The sequence below is a fragment of the Athene noctua genome, chromosome 24 (genome assembly GCF_965140245.1).
Source record: "Athene noctua chromosome 24, bAthNoc1.hap1.1, whole genome shotgun sequence".
In the NCBI taxonomy this organism is placed as follows: Eukaryota; Metazoa; Chordata; class Aves; order Strigiformes; family Strigidae; genus Athene; species Athene noctua.
The window spans coordinates 4496464-4513656 of record NC_134060.1 but is presented as its reverse complement, the minus strand read 5'-3'; the positions used below and the strand labels follow the sequence as shown (position 1 = coordinate 4513656).

Sequence of the window (17193 nt, the reverse complement as noted above, 5' to 3'; positions counted from 1 at the left end):
AATTCAGAAACTACTTAAGAAAGGAAGAGGGAATCAAACAAAAAATACCCCACAACTGCTGGGAATATTCACAGAAGGGTTCTTTCCACACAAGCCAAAACTCTGCAGCCTCATTCCTCTCCACCTCCTCACAAAACTCATTTTGCTAAATCCATACTGCAAAGACCCAAGGCCAGAATGCACATTCAGAAGTTAAACATAGATCAGAAATTTGTTTTCAGTTGATTAAATTCCTTTCTGCCACTGACAAGACACTTTTCAGATCTAAAGACAGAGATGAACCAAACTGAAATGCAGCTGAATAAGCAAAGCAGTTTTCCAACAGTGCAAAATACTGAGATTAAAACAATTCCCACTCCACATCCAGATGAAAATAAGTTGCCCAGAACAGGGATAGGGTTTCTCCCTCAGGCTACACAGTACACTGACCAAAACAAACTAAGGATATTCTGGGGTGGGAATTCTAAAACTCCTGTCCAAGCTGCCCCAGTTCACTTCGTTAGATATTTGCTGCAACAAAAACTCGAATGCAACGGTGCTATTTCAGGACCTCCAAAACCTTGCCTGTATCTGTCCCCCTGGTTCAGCCAGAAGTCCCATCCCACGCAGAACCTTTCTTATTGAAGCACTGCTGAAAATAATACCTCTCACAAAACTTTTGGTTTCCACAAATAGGAAAGCTTCGCTGAAGAAATCCCAGAAGATCCAGTGAAAAGCAAATACCAGCCAGTATATACTGGCATCAAATCAGTTTTGCTTTATAAATGGCTTTTGGGGCCAACCTGGAAGTCCTAACACCACAGATACCAACTTCTGTGGTTGGGAAGGTATAAACCACTGTCTCGATGCTCTAACTCCTCATCCATCTCAGACAGGAACTTGCACTCAGCTCCTTCAAGGCAGCCCAGAAGACAGAGACTGGGGCAATGTAACAATCTGTCACATGCTCCAAAATGAGGTACAAAATTCCTCCCAACAAACCTAAAACTCCAGAGAACTTTGCAGCAGAACTGATCTGCAACCCAAACGGGTGTCCTCAGCACCCTATTTACTTCCCCCGTGCTCCACCTTCCATGTCTAAGCAGAAGGTAATTAACAGCTGGAAATAATTTGACTCTTGCAGACTCTGAATCCAAGCCTCAAAAGGTAAAGACACCAAATAAACTGGATACGACTTGCCAGGAAGAATTCTTTGCTAAGGAGAAGAGACTAGGGAGTCTCCTGGGAGAAACAGATTTATACTAAGGATTACTATTCCTCTATTACACCCAGACACAAAAGGCAACACTTTGCTTCTCCCATACACAGTAGCAATCTAAGTTTAGTTTAGCTGCAATCCTGACAGAAACTCCCTAGGGAAGCAGCAAATTCTTCAGAGAAATTCTTCACCTAGCCTGCTACAGGAAAAGAGAACCAGCCAGGACACTCGCAGGGATGCATTACTCTTTAAAAGACATCAAGTTTAAGTTAGCAGCAGCATTCTCCCCCGACATACAGCAAGCATCATCTTCAGAAAGGGAACAACCAACCAGGAAATACTTGAGCTAGAACAGCCTGCAACACAAGTAGAAATGGAAGACCAGACATTTTGCTACTTACAGATGAGCAGACAAACCATTAGAGAAATTGCTAATTTGACTCTTCTGCTGTTAAAAGTCTGAACACAAGAACATCGTCAGGAAAACGTTTAGTTAGCAACACAAAAATCATTTCTCAGGAAGATATCTTGAAGACCCCACGACCAACACGACATTTCTCAGGTAGATCCTAGCAAGGCCAGCAAGAGCTCACACGAGTTGAACCACCTGACAATGTCACCACCTAAGAGATCCCCACCTCCTGAAACGGTGATAGGATCAGCCGAAGAAACATCCCCCCCTCTACTGCTTGCAATTCCAACATTAACGCTGATGTACAATATTAATGTGTAAAGGCCAAAGACTCGTAAAGGCACTGGGTACATAAATTTAACACTTCGTAAGAACCTAAAAAGCAGCAACCTCCTTTTCTGGCTGGAGCTGATCTATGTTTAATTAAAGATGATGCATGGCACGATTTGTTCCGATTCCAAGATACCCAGTGAGCTATTCCACAGCGCCCACCGAGGCTTGGAAAAGGGCTCAGAACTCTACAAAAAATTAAAAGCCCACAAACTAACTTACGCTTCTGTAAGTCATACATAATGGCAAAACAGGGATCTAGGAATCCTCCTGAGTAGGATAAAACTTTCTAAAACAGACAGACTGAGCAATATAAGGAAGATAAAAAGAAATTGATAGCACCCTTTCACATAGCTCTTTTGTTTCTAAGCATCCCCAGGCCAAACTTCGTGCAAGAGATTGATCACTGAAACGAAGAGTTGGCTTCCATACACCTCAGAGGTCCTGCCTTTAAACCATTCCACAGCATCACTGTCTGATACATTTCTCAATTTACAGATGGGGTGCTGGTCTTGTCCTACAAGATCCCAACAAGAAGACAAGGAATTAAGAAACACATACAAGAATAAGGGTGAGTTTCTGCAGGGGGGGTGATGGTGCCCTTTTTAAATTTTTGTTTATCAAGGAAGAGAGGGCCCAGATACACTGGGCCTGGGTAAGCTAAAGGGCTGCCTGATTTCTTAAATGAAAATTATTTGATGATAAAAGTCAGGAAAACAAGATGACTATGAAGTCTGTTTAAAACAGAAGTGAGCTTTATAGCTAGCCAATTCTAAAAGCCAGACCCATTTTTTGCACCCTGCATTTCTCTTCAGCAAACCTCTAAAGTACCTGATCAGAAATTGGTGGACATTTAGAACTTTTAAACTGGATCAAATTCCCTCCTTCCTAGGTTCCTTCACCCTTACAGCAGGGATGGATATCTTTTCTTAAACTGCTCGGGAAAAGGAAAAACTTGAAAGGGGCCAAATACATTTAACCACAAGGTATAAAACAAACTCCCACTTGGTGCTGAGAAGGAGCCACTTCTGCTAAGCAGAGCAACTAATTCCTATAATCTGAGTCAGAGGGCGCTGATTGGTAGGATTCATGAAGGCTCTATCAACAATGCTACTGAACAGGACTTCCCACCGTTCAGAGCTAGAGCAATTTCTTCAATTACTTCAGTGGCTTCACTTTTCCTACATTCTTCTCCAGAAGATGGGTCACATGGAAGAACTTGTGGAGAGGCAGAGTGGAAAGAAACATGCTATTTAAAAGGATTTTTCCCCAGGCCTCAGAACAAATTAAATCTTTGTAATCAGGGTCCAAAAGGAAAAAAAAAAAAAAAAAAAAAGGGAAAAGAAAGAAAAAAGAACCAACCCACAACTACTCCCATTAGGTGGCCAGAACTAGAATCACTTTGTATTTTGGGTGACAATTTGTACCCACAATCCAAAGGAATTATTTCAAGGGGCTCACAACAAAGCCGTTCTCATTGCTGAGAGCAAAAATAACTTTGCTATATACACAGCTCACTCTCCTCTGACCAATCCAACTGCAGCTTAGAAAACAGACTTAGCCAGTGGCTAAATAAAAAAATAAAAGCTCACTCACTTCCTACTGGTTACAATGAAAGTAACCAGCAAAATCAGAACTCAGCAGCTCAAAACATCTGCTCCAAGTCAGAGGCACAGACCAACATGTGCAAACTAATCTGAACTTTTAACCCTTCTCCATTTTTCTGATGAAGTTTTCACCCAAAGTTAAACTATTCTGGTCCAAAACCTGCTGGAACACTAGGCACTAATCTCATACCCAACTGTTCACTGCACATACAGCAAGCAGATTTAGAATGCAAAAGAAAATATAAATCTCCATCTGTCAAGGAAAGGGCTATCTCTGACTGATCTTCCTCACTCCAGGTACTAATAACTTGTCTTTTTCACCAACTGTTCCATCAGATCGGACCAAAGAAGCTTAAATCAGCAGTCTAAGGATCCAGTGACACAGAAAGGGAACCTCACTGCCTGTCTGCTAACCACCAGTGCAACAGTGGGCTGAAGGAACAAGAAAATAAAATGTAAATGAGACACTTTCCCCTAAAGGTCAGGGTCTACTCTAACAGCAGTCAGGTACTTCAGACATTGCAAATAGAAAGCTTAAAAAAAAAAATATCTTTTAGCTAGAACACGCAGACCAGAGTATTTAGGGTTAAACTTTACTCTCAAATCCATTACTTTTGTAAATTACATTTAATCTCCAGTGGGAAGCCAGAAGCTAATGACTTAGTAAAAAGCACAGGCAGCCTCCATCATTCCCATTTCCATGTGGAATATTACCAGTGCTAATTTATCCTGCTGTGCTTCTGATTGCCCTCGCCCCATTCACTTCTAGATCAGCTCACCACTCACCGGCAGGCTAGAAGGTCTGGACTGAAGATTCAAGTTCATATCTTCTTGCCCTTTACTGGAAGCCATTGAGGGAGCAGATGATGCCTGGGACCCAAACGAGTCTTGAGATAACTCCTGAAACATCAAGAAATACCAATTAAAAAAAACCCCAACCAAATAAAACAACAAATCACGAACGGGAATAAAATAACGGCTCTGCTGAAATCGCTCTGGTATATTCTCACGCTGTGGAAGAATTATGTACCCTCAGTGATATTTGCCCAAACCAGGAAATAAGACAGTAAAGAGTCCAAGCCAGCACATCTAACTGCTCCGAGGAGGACAAACTCTGCCCCACTACTACAGCAAGTGTTGGGGGTACGAGTCTAAAACATGACAAAACAGTAATTCTCTGGCTTTCCCTTCTGACAGATCCTGAAACACAGAGACTGTCCTGGGAGACTGCCCACCTAGCTGCTTCATCTTCTAGTATCGTACAATAGCTCTAAGTACTTCATTACACAAACAAGGCAAGTCAATTAAAATCTTCAACTTTCCAAAAGCTTCCTTCCATGCATTCCAATGTTTGCTGAAAGGTCCCGGCTAGTTTTTCACACAACTATTAAAATACTATTAAGCCTTGCTGAAAATAAATTTATTTAAAAAAAAAAAAATTGCTTCGTGCTTTTATTTTCAATTCCATGCACTTGCTGCTTTATTTCTCCTCCCTAAAGCCAAGTTTTACGCTTAAGAGCCAACTCTTCCATCACCATCTATGTGTCACTCTGCAAACTGTGTTCTGCTGCTGTGCTAAACCAAGTAGCTCTGAAGACCACCTGGAGAATTTCCACAGATCACAGCGTAAAAACCATTCCGGTACAATATCCTTTAGACTGGTGTTGCCAATCAGCAGCATTTACTCGACGCTACTCTTCAAAACTGCAGCACTAGCACAGCCTGTTCCCACCACACCATCTCTCTGTAAGCGATACAGATCTGGACACAACGGAGAAGGCAGCACATCCATGATACCGTAATTATTCCAGCCTGCTTGCTGACATGTAGTTCAACCAACTTTAACACCCAACAAAAAGGAACTGCCCAAATTTATTTTAAAAAAATCACTTTCAGAAGGAAACAAAGCAGGAGAGACAGCCTACCTGAGGAGGCGGGAAGCGTTGCTGGGAGTAGGCAGACTGCTGCTGCTGCGACTGTGACTGAGGGTATGAAGATGACTGTTGAGAAAGAGCCGAGGAAGCCGTCTGCTGAGTTTGTTGCTGCTGCTGGTAGGGTGACTGTGACTGCTGCTGTGAGTAGGGAGGCTGACTCTGTTGGTGCTGCTGGGCTGCGGACTGCTGTTGAGGATACGGAGTTGGGGACTGCTGATGGGGCGGCTGGGACTGCTGCTGAGAATACGCAGGCTGCGATGTCTGAAGTTGTGGAGGTTGAGACTGAGGCTGTTGCTGCTGCTGATAAGAAGGCTGAGAGTGAGGGGTCTGGGATGGAGGCTGTTGAGAATATGGAGGCTGCTGCTGTTGGGGATGAGGGCTTTGCTGGTTGTAATATGGAGTCTGGCTTTGCTGCCCATATGCACTGGGGCCCTGCTGTCCATAAGGAGGAATCTACAGAAGAAGGGGGTAGAGTTATACCAGTTATGGAAGTGTTTTACATACACAAAGCAAGATTATGCTCGAGGAGAAAAAATTCAGACACCGCTGCTAAGCAAATAACTGGGAATGTACTGGAAATGCTCCTACCTAGATACTTCCCAGACAACAGCAAAAGTCACTGGTGTATGACATTATTGTTGGCAGTAACAAAATTTTAATAGGTACCATTAAGTTTTTAGGGATCCTTATCTGACCACCTTTCAACAATAGGAACACTGAAAGACTGCTTGCTCAAAAAAAAAAAAAAAAAAAAAAAAAAAAGGCAGCCTTTTGAATTCTGAAAACAGCCCAGCAGGAGCCACTTGGATCATGTAACAAGCCAAAACTGACCTGAAGTCATTTCTTCTGTAAAGGACAGCTGTGTCTTTAACAGAACACAGCAGAAAGAGTATCTTGCTCCCCTCACTATTTATTTTTCCCTTGTTTGGCTCACTGCTCTGTCACTGCCTCTCCTGGAAGCAAGGATTCCACAGATCCTAGTACATCCATCGCACCCGGATCCAGGTGCGGTGCAACAGGCAGCCTAAAGAAACACCATTTTACCCACACAACCAATTCCAGCCTGGTTGAAGGCCGTCCCTTCAGAAGACACAGCACTTTATTGCTTTTCTGCCTGCCCCTGCTGTAAACAGAGACTACAGAAGTTTGGGTACTCTACCTGCTGCGCATATGAGATGCTGCCCATGGTACTCTGCGTCCTGCTTTGCATTCCCATGGGGTATCTCTGGGTAGTTTGTGGCCCATACGGCTGTCCTGGGTAGCCATGTCCTTGCTGTGGCCCTGCCTGAGGTCCCTGTTGTTGTGTGTACGGGTTGTTTCCTCCATAGGGCTGAGGCCTCATCTTCCCCATCTGGTCCATCGGGCTTGAAGGCTGCAAAGCAAATTGCGACACATGATGTACATCCAGCTACATACAGGAATTGTTCACAACTTCCCCAAAACTCCAGAAGAAAACTTCAACAGGTTGGCGCAGACAAGCAGAAGCTCATCTGTCTCTTCTCGGGTGCTATAAACCCCACAGTTACACTCTGAATTACAGCAGGATTCCTGCTGCCCTTTCAAACCTACAGACGTTTCACAAAGAACAAACCCGATGAGAAAAAGTAATTTTATGCTGACATATCTCCCGTGGCCGGAGGACAGGAAAGAATGGGGGACGGATCATTAAGAAAGATGAATTAACAGTGTTAAGTAGTTTTTCCCCATAGCAGGTAGTAGTTTAACGTCCAGATATTACACAACAAAGTAAATTTAGGCTGATAATTTAAATATTCACAAGAAACACTGCTTCTTTCACATATAACAAGATCTCCCAAAACACTACAGGCTGTTAATTTACACTTACACATTTCAATTAATTCACACTGATGTAGTAATACTGGGCAGTGCTACTGACATTCACAGCATTCAAGACTGCAGTTCCACTTTTGCCTTTTTTTTTTTTTTTTTTTTTTTTTTTTTACATGTGCTTCGTGTCCGTTGCCTTTTGTAGAATAAAGGTTTCTAAATGAAATTTCTTCAGATGCATGGAAAAAAAAATAGTCAGCCTTGAAAGTCAGGTGCCTGAGTTTTAGAGCAGACATGATGAGACGAGTGAATAAATGCAACTTTCCTAGGATTTACTAATCTGTACTACCCCTGCCTGGAGCCAAGACATAAGAACAGTCAATCAGATTTCCTGAAAATGCTATAAACTGAAAACACAGTCTTTCTACCTAGGCAGTACTATTCCCACACTAAAGCAAGGACTGTTTTGGCCTAGCGACCTCCAAATGAATCCCAGGCACAGTCTTTAACCTCCATCACTGGGACTGAATAAGAATTGTTCACTGATCTCCTGATGACCTAACTAATACCAATTAGATGTTTTCCACCAGATCACCATGACAATGGACTCTCTATTACACCATTCCTTCCTGCAACTAGCCCTAGGGTGGTATTTGCACAGATCCACCCTCTCTTGCTGAGATCAGGTGCTTGAGGAGTGGCACTACAGGCCTGCACAAGCAAGTATCTCACAAAGCCAGCTCCTGCTGGAAACCTGAAAGAATCCTGGAGACCAGAACAGTATTTCAGTTATGTTTGCAGAATCCACCCTCCTAGGAAAAAAAGTTCGTGCAGTATGCTACACTTCAGAAAATCCTACCCCAACAGCCAGCACAGCTTGAAGTCCCAACACACAGACCCTGAAAACATTTGTTTGACCAGCTGTCTGCTACGTCTTGCCTGCCAGGCAAGCCACACAGCACCGAGCCCACGCCAAACAGAAGTAAGTAGGGGCGCAACGGGGAGTTAATGGTACTCTTGTGGGGCAACAGGAGCTGGGCCACGGGAGGGAATTTAATGGAGACGGCAGGAAAAGCACCCTGGGTTTGCTAAGGGGGGGCTACCCGCTCAACTGGAATCACGCTCTCTTAGACAAATTTGCACCAATATGGCACAAATCAATTAAGAACCAGGTCCAAGTCCCTTCCTCCACTCCAGTTCAGCCCTGGACAACTCTGCAAATACAGTGTTTGCTGTCCCACAGAAGCTGTTCACAGCTGACCATGTGCATGGCACCAGTACGACTGTACGATTCTCTCCACCGAGGCAGATTTTAGATGCCCTGCCATGCTCAGTTGTACTAGATGTTTCCATTTTCATCCACACTGATACTAAAACAGTTCTGACAAAGTTACGTTTCATGTCTTATGTTCAAGTTATCACAGATGCTACTGCTGAGGAGTAACACGGAGAGAGGCTGCAGGACCTCAGAGGAGGAAGCCCTACATCCCTGCGCTCCCCAAGGGCCGTACCCTGCTGACTGAGCCTGCACCCACATGGGGTTTTGTACCATGCTCTGAAAAGAGCTTCCATTCAGGGGAGTCAGGAAAAAAAAAAAAAAAATAAAGAGGTTTTTGATGGCTGTAGTCTGAATCCTCGGAGCTACAGTGACTTACCTCCTGAATGGCAGCACCCATGTGGAGCTTTCATAAACCCAAACGGATGCAAATTGTGTTTACATCTTTCAAGCAATTGTCCCTAATGCTTCCTGAGTCTTGCCTTGTGGGTATCACCTTAGATTACTGACATCTTTTCCCTCCCCACATTATCTGCTTTGGTATGTAAAAACTGTGCCACCAGGAGCTTCCCAGCTCCTAGCTTTTGACCAGTCAAACCTCTCTTTCACCACCCCCCAAACATACACCTCCTTTCTTCTACCTGATCGAGTGCAACTTTGGGGTTACTGACTGAATATTTCAGCATCTTTTCCGTTTGATAATTGCTTCCTCCTGGTTGTTACCTCACCTTCGCAACCCGCTAGCAAGGGCAGCTTCTCAAACACACTCCTGTTCAGGGATTTTTTTTTTAAATTTTTTTTTTAAATACGCACACACCACATGCTGCCTCCTCTGCACAGATTTTCTTGTCTGTGGTCACCCACAAAGCTAACCATATCTTCAGGACGGATAGAAACAAGGTGAAGATCCACTTTTCCATTACTCCTACAGGAAGCGTGACGACTGTTAAAAAACTTCAAGAAACATTTGGAACTGTTTATGCTGTCATTAAAAAGAAAAAAAAAAAAAAGAGAGAAAAGAAAAAACCCAAAACACAAAACCCAAACATATTTCCAGGATGTGACCAAGTCGTCACCTTGATTGCTCAGCGTAGGAGTACACGACGTGCTTCCAAACTGCACTGCTTTGAACTGCCACTCTTCCACAAGGCCCTAGCACACAGAGGATGCTAAAAACAAACATGAAGAGCATCACTCTAAATTACAGCCTTACAGATAAAATTCTATAAACAGAAGAAATGTAAACGCCAATTAATCTCTAATGAAGGAACTATTTCATAGACACACTCCTGACTCCTTGCAAACCAACAGGCTAATTCATGCTCCCCGGGGCTGCCGTGTACATCTCAAATGCTGCAACGTATTGTTTCTTCCTTCAAAATCTCCCATTAAAGACACACATCTCTTTTGCTGCCAGGGCTTTAACTGCTCCTGTATTCGCAGTGCTGCTCTGGCTTAAAGAGCCTACCATCAGGAAGTCTACTTGAATCTGCTGTCTCAATCCTTTTAGGTAATTTAACTACGCGTGCCTCAAGAAAAGAACAGTCAAAGTTGAAACGCAGTGAAGTGCAGATCGATCCAAGAGCTCGTGCGAAGACTTTGGGGGGAGCAGAGGTACTCACAGCTCCTTTGTACACCCATGTTACACGAGATGGATAAGCCAAGAGGAAGCAACGCCTGTTCACTTGCAAGAACACTTCAGGATAAATAAGGAAATACCAAACTCTGACTGCAAAAGGCTGGAGGATTCTTCTCTGGACTGATACATGGGAAATCCTTTCAATAGGAAACCACAGGAGTAGATTACTGTGATTACACTTCAAAAGCAAAGGCCCTGCCACAGAGAGACATAATTGAGAGAAAGTGTTGCTCCTTGATCACTGAAGTCCAGACCCCCTGCTTACACCTCCTCGCATTCATAGAAATTGCTTCTATTCTTCCTTCAATCTCGGTATCTCTGCTGTTTTATAACACTGTTAAGTACCAAAACTTGGCAAAACATAGACCTGTCACCAGTCAAACTTTCAAAAGCAAAGTTTGGTACGGTATGTAATGAAAGCAACCATAAGCCGGTGCTCCAGAGAAACCGCTGAGCTTTCGAGAAAATTTAAGGTATTTCAAGACTAAGAGCTTGTAACAGCAAGCCCAAAGCGAGCTTAAATTGCTGAGTTCAAAAGCTCTCCAAATCAGTATGTGTAATGTAAAGGATGTCAGACCCCTAAAATGAAACGGCACTGTGAAAACCAGCTAGCCTTCAAAAACAATGCTGGAGTTTTCCTGGAAAAAAAAAAAAAAAAAAAAAAAAGCTTCTAAGCACACAAGAGGATTCCACAAACAATTCTTTTCAGATTTTGTCTGACAGAAGAGAAATTTGGCCTCCTGAAAGAACAGTTTGGTTAAATTGGAGGGGACTTGCCTAATGGTCCCAGCAGGAAAACAAGTAAAGGGAAGAAGCAAATCCCACTTCAGAAGCAAGAGCCAAACCCTCCACAGCTGTACAGAAAAATGTAATTCTGACTTCCCTGATTACCTTATTACATATTTGTGTTTTATAACGCCAGAGGAAGAAAAGGAAAGAGAGTCGTTTAGTGAACTCTCCAGTTTCCAATCAGCATCACTCCATTATTGGAAAATGTGGGTATTAGCCACAACTGTTTTTTTTCAGCTGCCCCCCAAAAATAGAAAGACCAGAAAAATAATAAAAAAGCCCTAAGCTCTCACCTTGGATTTGAAATCTTTTCCTGACCAGATCTGCTGTCCATTTTTTGTGATAAAAAATAATAAAAAGCATTACTGGCTGTTTAACCGAGAGAAGCCCTAATTGATTCCCACAGTAATTAACCTGCATTTTACCTCGGAGAGTGGTAGTTAAGGAAGTCGGCACTGCTATTTATAACTCATCTCAAATTGAGGGCAGACTGCCTAAAATCTAACACATCCCAGCTGTACTCCTGTTTGAACTGGGGCCAAGGGAATTTTTTAAAGCAATCTTGGCACTGAATGAATGACACCAACAGTATGAGCGCGCGTGTGGTTGTGTTGTGGTGACGTAGCAGTGGAGGTGGAAGGGGAAGGGGGGGCAGCTCGCCGTAATCCCTCTCCCAAGCCCGCTCGCTGCGTGCAGGCTCGGCCCCGGCCGGTACAACGTGCCGGAGCCGCCCACCGAGAACCAAACACAGGAAACGTCTTTTCCTGTGGAACGCCTTGAAGTGAGAAGCACATGGCTAATCTGCATAAAAGCAAAGCCACACCACTCCTGCCAGGAAGGTTAGTGCTTGTAATCTCTGGCCATGGAGCTGGCTGCCTGCGAGGACTTGGACCCGCGCCTGATAACCCAGAAAGAGCCGAGAACAGATGGGCAAGGACCCCGGCAGAAACAGCACCGCGCACGTGACTCGCCACATGGCCCCGCGAGCACGAACTATTGTTTGGCTGCTGAGTGCCGCTACAAAGACGAGCCCAACCGGGCCCTGCGAGTTCAGCGAGAGGCGGCAGCTGCTCTCCAGCCATCGTCAGGCTGGTCAGAGGACAAGGACCACCGAAGCCCAGAGGCCTGGAAGCGGGCAAGCCAAGGAGAGGCCCTGCAGCACCAGCGCCGGTTAACGCCGTCTCGCAGGCTCAGACAACAAACTGCTCACCCTCCCCAGGCTGAATCCAGATGGGATCTTACTGAAGTGAAAAAACTAGGTCTTGGTACAAGAGCATGCTCTTTCCTCGTGTATCCAACCTCTTGTTACCCAAAGACAAGGGCAAGTAGTCTGGGCAGCCAGCAAAGCTACAAAGCAGATTGCCATGTTGATTCTAAAAATCCTAGTAATGATGGTCAACACTGGGAAGGGGGAGTCATTTTCTCTAAGAATTAGTCAGCTGGAATCATGGTTGTATTGGATTTAATCACTGAAACCAGGCAAGAGAATAAAACCACCCATGCTCCCCCAACCTTTCTGTGCTATTTCTGTCAAAATCAACAAGCTGTATGAAGCAGAAAATCAGTGACAGCAGCATCACCTTAACAGGCTGGTAACACCTAGAGTGGCTCATGGAAAAGACCTGGGTTCAAAATCAGCAGCTTTCCCTGCCTGCTTTCCAGAACCTTCCACCCCACTGAGAAACACCAGCTGTGCCAAGGCAGGCAGGGGAACCTCCACATGAGAGTCATGGCAAATAGAGAATCACTCAGGAAAAATATTATGTCTCAATCACAAGGCTGCCAAGATGCTGAGCATTAACATTTCGAAAAAGCAACCCAAATCAAAGCAGAGAGGCTGCCCTGACCATTGCCGTTTCTAGCATGTTCTACATCCTCCAGAGCTACCAAGACCTCAGGCTACCACGAGACACCAAGGCTGGGTCAGGTCTTGGAGTCCCAACATCCAACACCATTAACACACCACATCCACACTGCCTCCAGGGATGAGGGATTTGACCTCTAAGCCCTCTCCCTAGAGTAAACCTATGCCATATTTTCAAGTTCAAAAGGCACTATTAGAGTGTCTGTAGCATCAAGATTCAATCAAGACAAACCCCATCTACCTCATACTCACCACTGTTAAGATATGGTAGACACCAGGGGGCCCGCGCACAAGGTACCCATGAGTAATCACGTAGCGCACAGGAAACATGGTCCCAAGCTGGCACAAAGCCTTGCAAGAGGCACCAAAATGGTCTCAAGCTGGCACGAAGCCTTGCAAGAGGCACCAAAATGGTCTCAAGCTGACACGAAGCCTTGCAAGAGGCACCAAAATGGTCTCAAGCTGGCACAATGCCTTGCAAGAGGCACCAAAATGGTCCCAAGCTGGCACAAAGCCTTGCAAGAGGCACCAAAATGGTCTCAAGCTGGCACAAAGCCTTGCAAGAGGCACCAAAATGGTCTCAAGCTGACACGAAGCCTTGCAAGAGGCACCAAAATGGTCTCAAGCTGACACGAAGCCTTGCAAGAGGCACCAAAATGGTCCCAAGCTGGCGCAATGCCTTGCAAGAGGCACCAAAATGGTCCCAAGCTGGCACAATGCCTTGCAAGAGGCACCAAAATGGTCCCAAGCTGGCACAATGCCTTGCAAGAGGCACCAAAATGGTCCCAAGCTGGCACAATGCCTTGCAAGAGGCACCAAAATGGTCCCAAGCTGGCACAATGCCTTGCAAGAGGCACCAAAATGGTCCCAAGCTGGCACAAAGCCTTGCAAGAGGCACCAAAATGGTCCCAAGCTGACACGAAGCCTTGCAAGAGGCACCAAAATGGTCCCAAGCTGGCAAAAAGCCTTGCAAGAGGCACCAAAATGGTCCCAAGCTGGCAAAAAGCCTTGCAAGAGGCACCAAAACCAGCGAGGCTGCGAGAATTTGCACCAACAGTCCGTAACCAACAACACACCGCAACCATGGCAACGCCACAGAAGATTCCAGAACTGTGGGGGAAGGGGGCAACACAGGTGCTTCAGCAAAGCCTACTTGCAGCCACAGGTCACTCTCACAGCTCAATCTGGCACTTCACACACTCATGCCCATCTGAATCTCCTGAAACTCCACACACAGGTGACTCCAATTCCTCCATGGCCAGTCCGGAGGGTTCAAGCTGAGAAACGAGCACAAACTAACAACCGTCCTCATTCGCAAGCAAACACAGTTCATTTTCCAGTAAGGAACACTTTCATCTGATCTATTTAAGGTGCAACTGGCTGTGCTAAGGTCAATATCCCAGCCTGAACTCGCTGCCTTTTATAGCCTTCTGAAGGGCCAGCACACTGGGTCATACTTCATTGCCTCTCTTCCTATGGTGGTCTGCTTACAAAAGACAGATGGAAGAGGCTGAGGGCAAATTAAAGTTAAGATTAAAAAAAAATCCTCCTGCAGTAGATGAAGATGCCCCCAAAAGACAAAACACCTAGAAAAATCACACTGTAAATGCTACACTGATGTGTGTCAAGTGTCTCACCAGGACAGTTTAAGAGTGTTTTACTGAGAACATCACAGAAATGTGCACTTCCTTTTTTTCTTTTCCCCTCCCTTTTTTAAACTTAAGAAATCCGCCAACTTCCTTCAGTCCCTCAGCATAAGCAGGACAACAGGCCAAGCCTGCACCAGCATTGCTCAGCACCCATCCATTGCTCTCCTTGCCCCTCCAGGGCCGTACCCATCGCTTTGGGAAACAGGCACTCCACAGGAGACCAAAGCCAACACAACTCCTGCAAATATCAGGGCAGCAACAGCAAATAAATGCCCCGTGTCTGCCCTACAGTGACAGTGAGCTCTGCTTCGAGGTTCCCAACACGTTGTGCTCCCACACCTCACTGCAGTAATGAAGCAGGCTGGGTGGTTCTGCCCCACACCCATAAGCTTGAGGTACCAGAACCTGACTTTTATGGAAAAAAATTCATCTCACCCCCACAAATGCTAGAATTTTAATACATAACTGAGAGGCAATACATCATTATCATCTCATTATCAATGGCCAATGCAGATTAAATTATCAGTTGCCAAAGTGTTCAGATAACTGACCTCTGGCTCAATAGTTTCAGTTCTGCAACTAGAGGGAGCCTGGTTTTTCTTCTGACTTTTTCCAGTAGGTCAGAGTTTGACAGAAGACACTTTCTATTCCTCTAATCCTCTGCTAACACACAGACCTCAGAATAAGCTAACACTACACACAAAAGGAAAACGGGACATTTTCTAAATTACCTTGGTCACCTGCTTCTAACCAAGAGTTATTTGGAGCTCCTGTAAACTTAAAATCAGCCCTGTTAAATGTTGCTCCTTTCCTTGATTATACATTTATGGCACCAGATCCAGAACACTAAATTTTACCAGTGGAAAAAAGATGAGTAAGTTTTCTCCAAGCAGCTATACTGTGAACTGTAACTCCCTGGCTAAACACAATTCAGTAATTACCCTATTAACATTTCTCAGCAAGAGGCCAGTTCACACATCTCAGAGGACTTCCCTAAGCACCACTCTTACTAATACTCTTCAAATTGATTAAAACTGACCAGAGTTTTGCTTACAGGATGTATCATTATAGAACATTTTATTTCTGAAAGAAGTCAATCAGAAGAAGGTGATCTGGTGGGGAAGTGAAATGAGCGCCCCACATCAAACCCTCACTGAAAATAACCCAACAGGGGTACATTGTTTGTGCCCAAGTATAAGCAGGGTTCTGGGGTTTTTCCAATTTTTTAAAAGGTGGAGGGTGGGAAGGTGCCAAGTCTGCCTGTGTTTTAAACAAGGTGCATTTGTTGATCTCATCCTCCTTCCCAGACTGACTTTAAGCCCTCTTTACCAAATTCAACAAATCCAGCTTATCGAGGCTCCAGATTTCAGTTCCCTTCTTCGGTGAGTTGCTCTCTCTGACATACGGCCACGCTGCTTCTCACACCACATCATTCAGGTATCTCTCAGGACCCTCGATACAATTATTTCAACCACTATCATATCTAAAAGACAACACACAACCGGTTTTCTGCGATCTTCAGAATCTACTCAGAGGCAGATGCATGTTAAGAGGACGTTTTTCTGGACTTGTGAAAAGCTGTAGTACAAAACAACCTGACTTTAGATTTATGCTGTAAACGCTGAGGCGGGCTGACCTGGGAGAGGAGTAAAAACTGCTTTGTTTTTACGCAAAGTCAGCACCAGGCTGAACCCTGCTCACAGCCGGGCTCGCACAGTACCCTCGTCCTCCCGAGATGCACAAGCGACACAAACCAGGCTCCTCACAGACTCCTCTCCTGCCTGCAGCCTCGGTGCACATCCTTGTGGGAGCAGCACAAGAGACCCTCTACTACCTGAAAATCAGGCAACAGAGGATTCATTTCCCTCTCCCTCCAACCCTCTTTTGCCAGCACAACACTGATGATGTGACTAAACACCCACGTTGTTTCAAAATACCATAATGTACTGCCTTTGCAGGGGCTCTGAACGGCAGGAAGAGACCAGCCCAAGCCTCGGCTGAGCCTGCCCGTGGCAGGGCTCACCTCGCTCTCTGCGACAGGCTGGACGACACGCGTTGTCCCGATCTGACAAGCCAGCCCAGAGCGGATGTCGTGGCTGGGCAACCGGTTCCTTCTTTATCAAACAGACACTGATGGGGAAGCGGGAGTCGACAACCACTTGCATGGCTATTTTAACATGGCAGGAAGATTCTGACAAACACTATTTACTGAATTAAATGCAGTCAACATTAACAAAGGGTTATGATTCTTTTCCAATAGCTGGAGACTAATGAAATTTTCAGACATTTCACAGGTAACTGGAGTCAGATTAAGCAGTTTGCTATTTAGATAAGCAGTATGATCTCTAACACCTCTGATAATTTCAACCTACATTTAAGGATGAAAATATAATGTCCTCCTATCCAAATAATCAGGTAACTAGCTATCCCTCCACTCACAGACTTCAAGTCACTTTAGAAGCACATTATTCAACCAACTTGCCCCACGATTTCCAAAGTGCCACTGTTGACTCCTCCCAAAAATCTAAGCAATACCAAGATGTAAAGAAAACTGCGTCTCAGCTCTATGGGAGATGATCCCAAGGAACATGTGATAGTTGTAATGAGGTGGTGTTCCTTTTAAGATGGAAAGAAACTTCCTTCCTGAATATTAAATCAGGCTTTAAGTTTAGCCAACCTCCTACGTCTGCTCTAATGAACTGGAGGC

General features: G+C 44.8%; 1 protein-coding gene across 4 annotated transcripts in view; it reads right to left on the bottom strand.

Annotated features, from left to right (window-relative positions):
- ARID1A (AT-rich interaction domain 1A) overlaps positions 1-17193 on the bottom strand; it is a 61979-nt gene that overhangs the window by 30476 nt on the left and 14310 nt on the right. For all 4 annotated transcript variants that reach the window (XM_074926403.1, XM_074926405.1, XM_074926404.1 and 1 more), the window contains exons 2-4: positions 6641-6853; positions 5473-5934; positions 4334-4447 (exon numbers count right to left, since the gene is read on the bottom strand). In XM_074926403.1, the coding sequence (XP_074782504.1) occupies positions 4334-4447; positions 5473-5934; positions 6641-6853 (789 nt within the window). The remainder of the gene's footprint in view (positions 1-4333; positions 4448-5472; positions 5935-6640; positions 6854-17193) is intronic.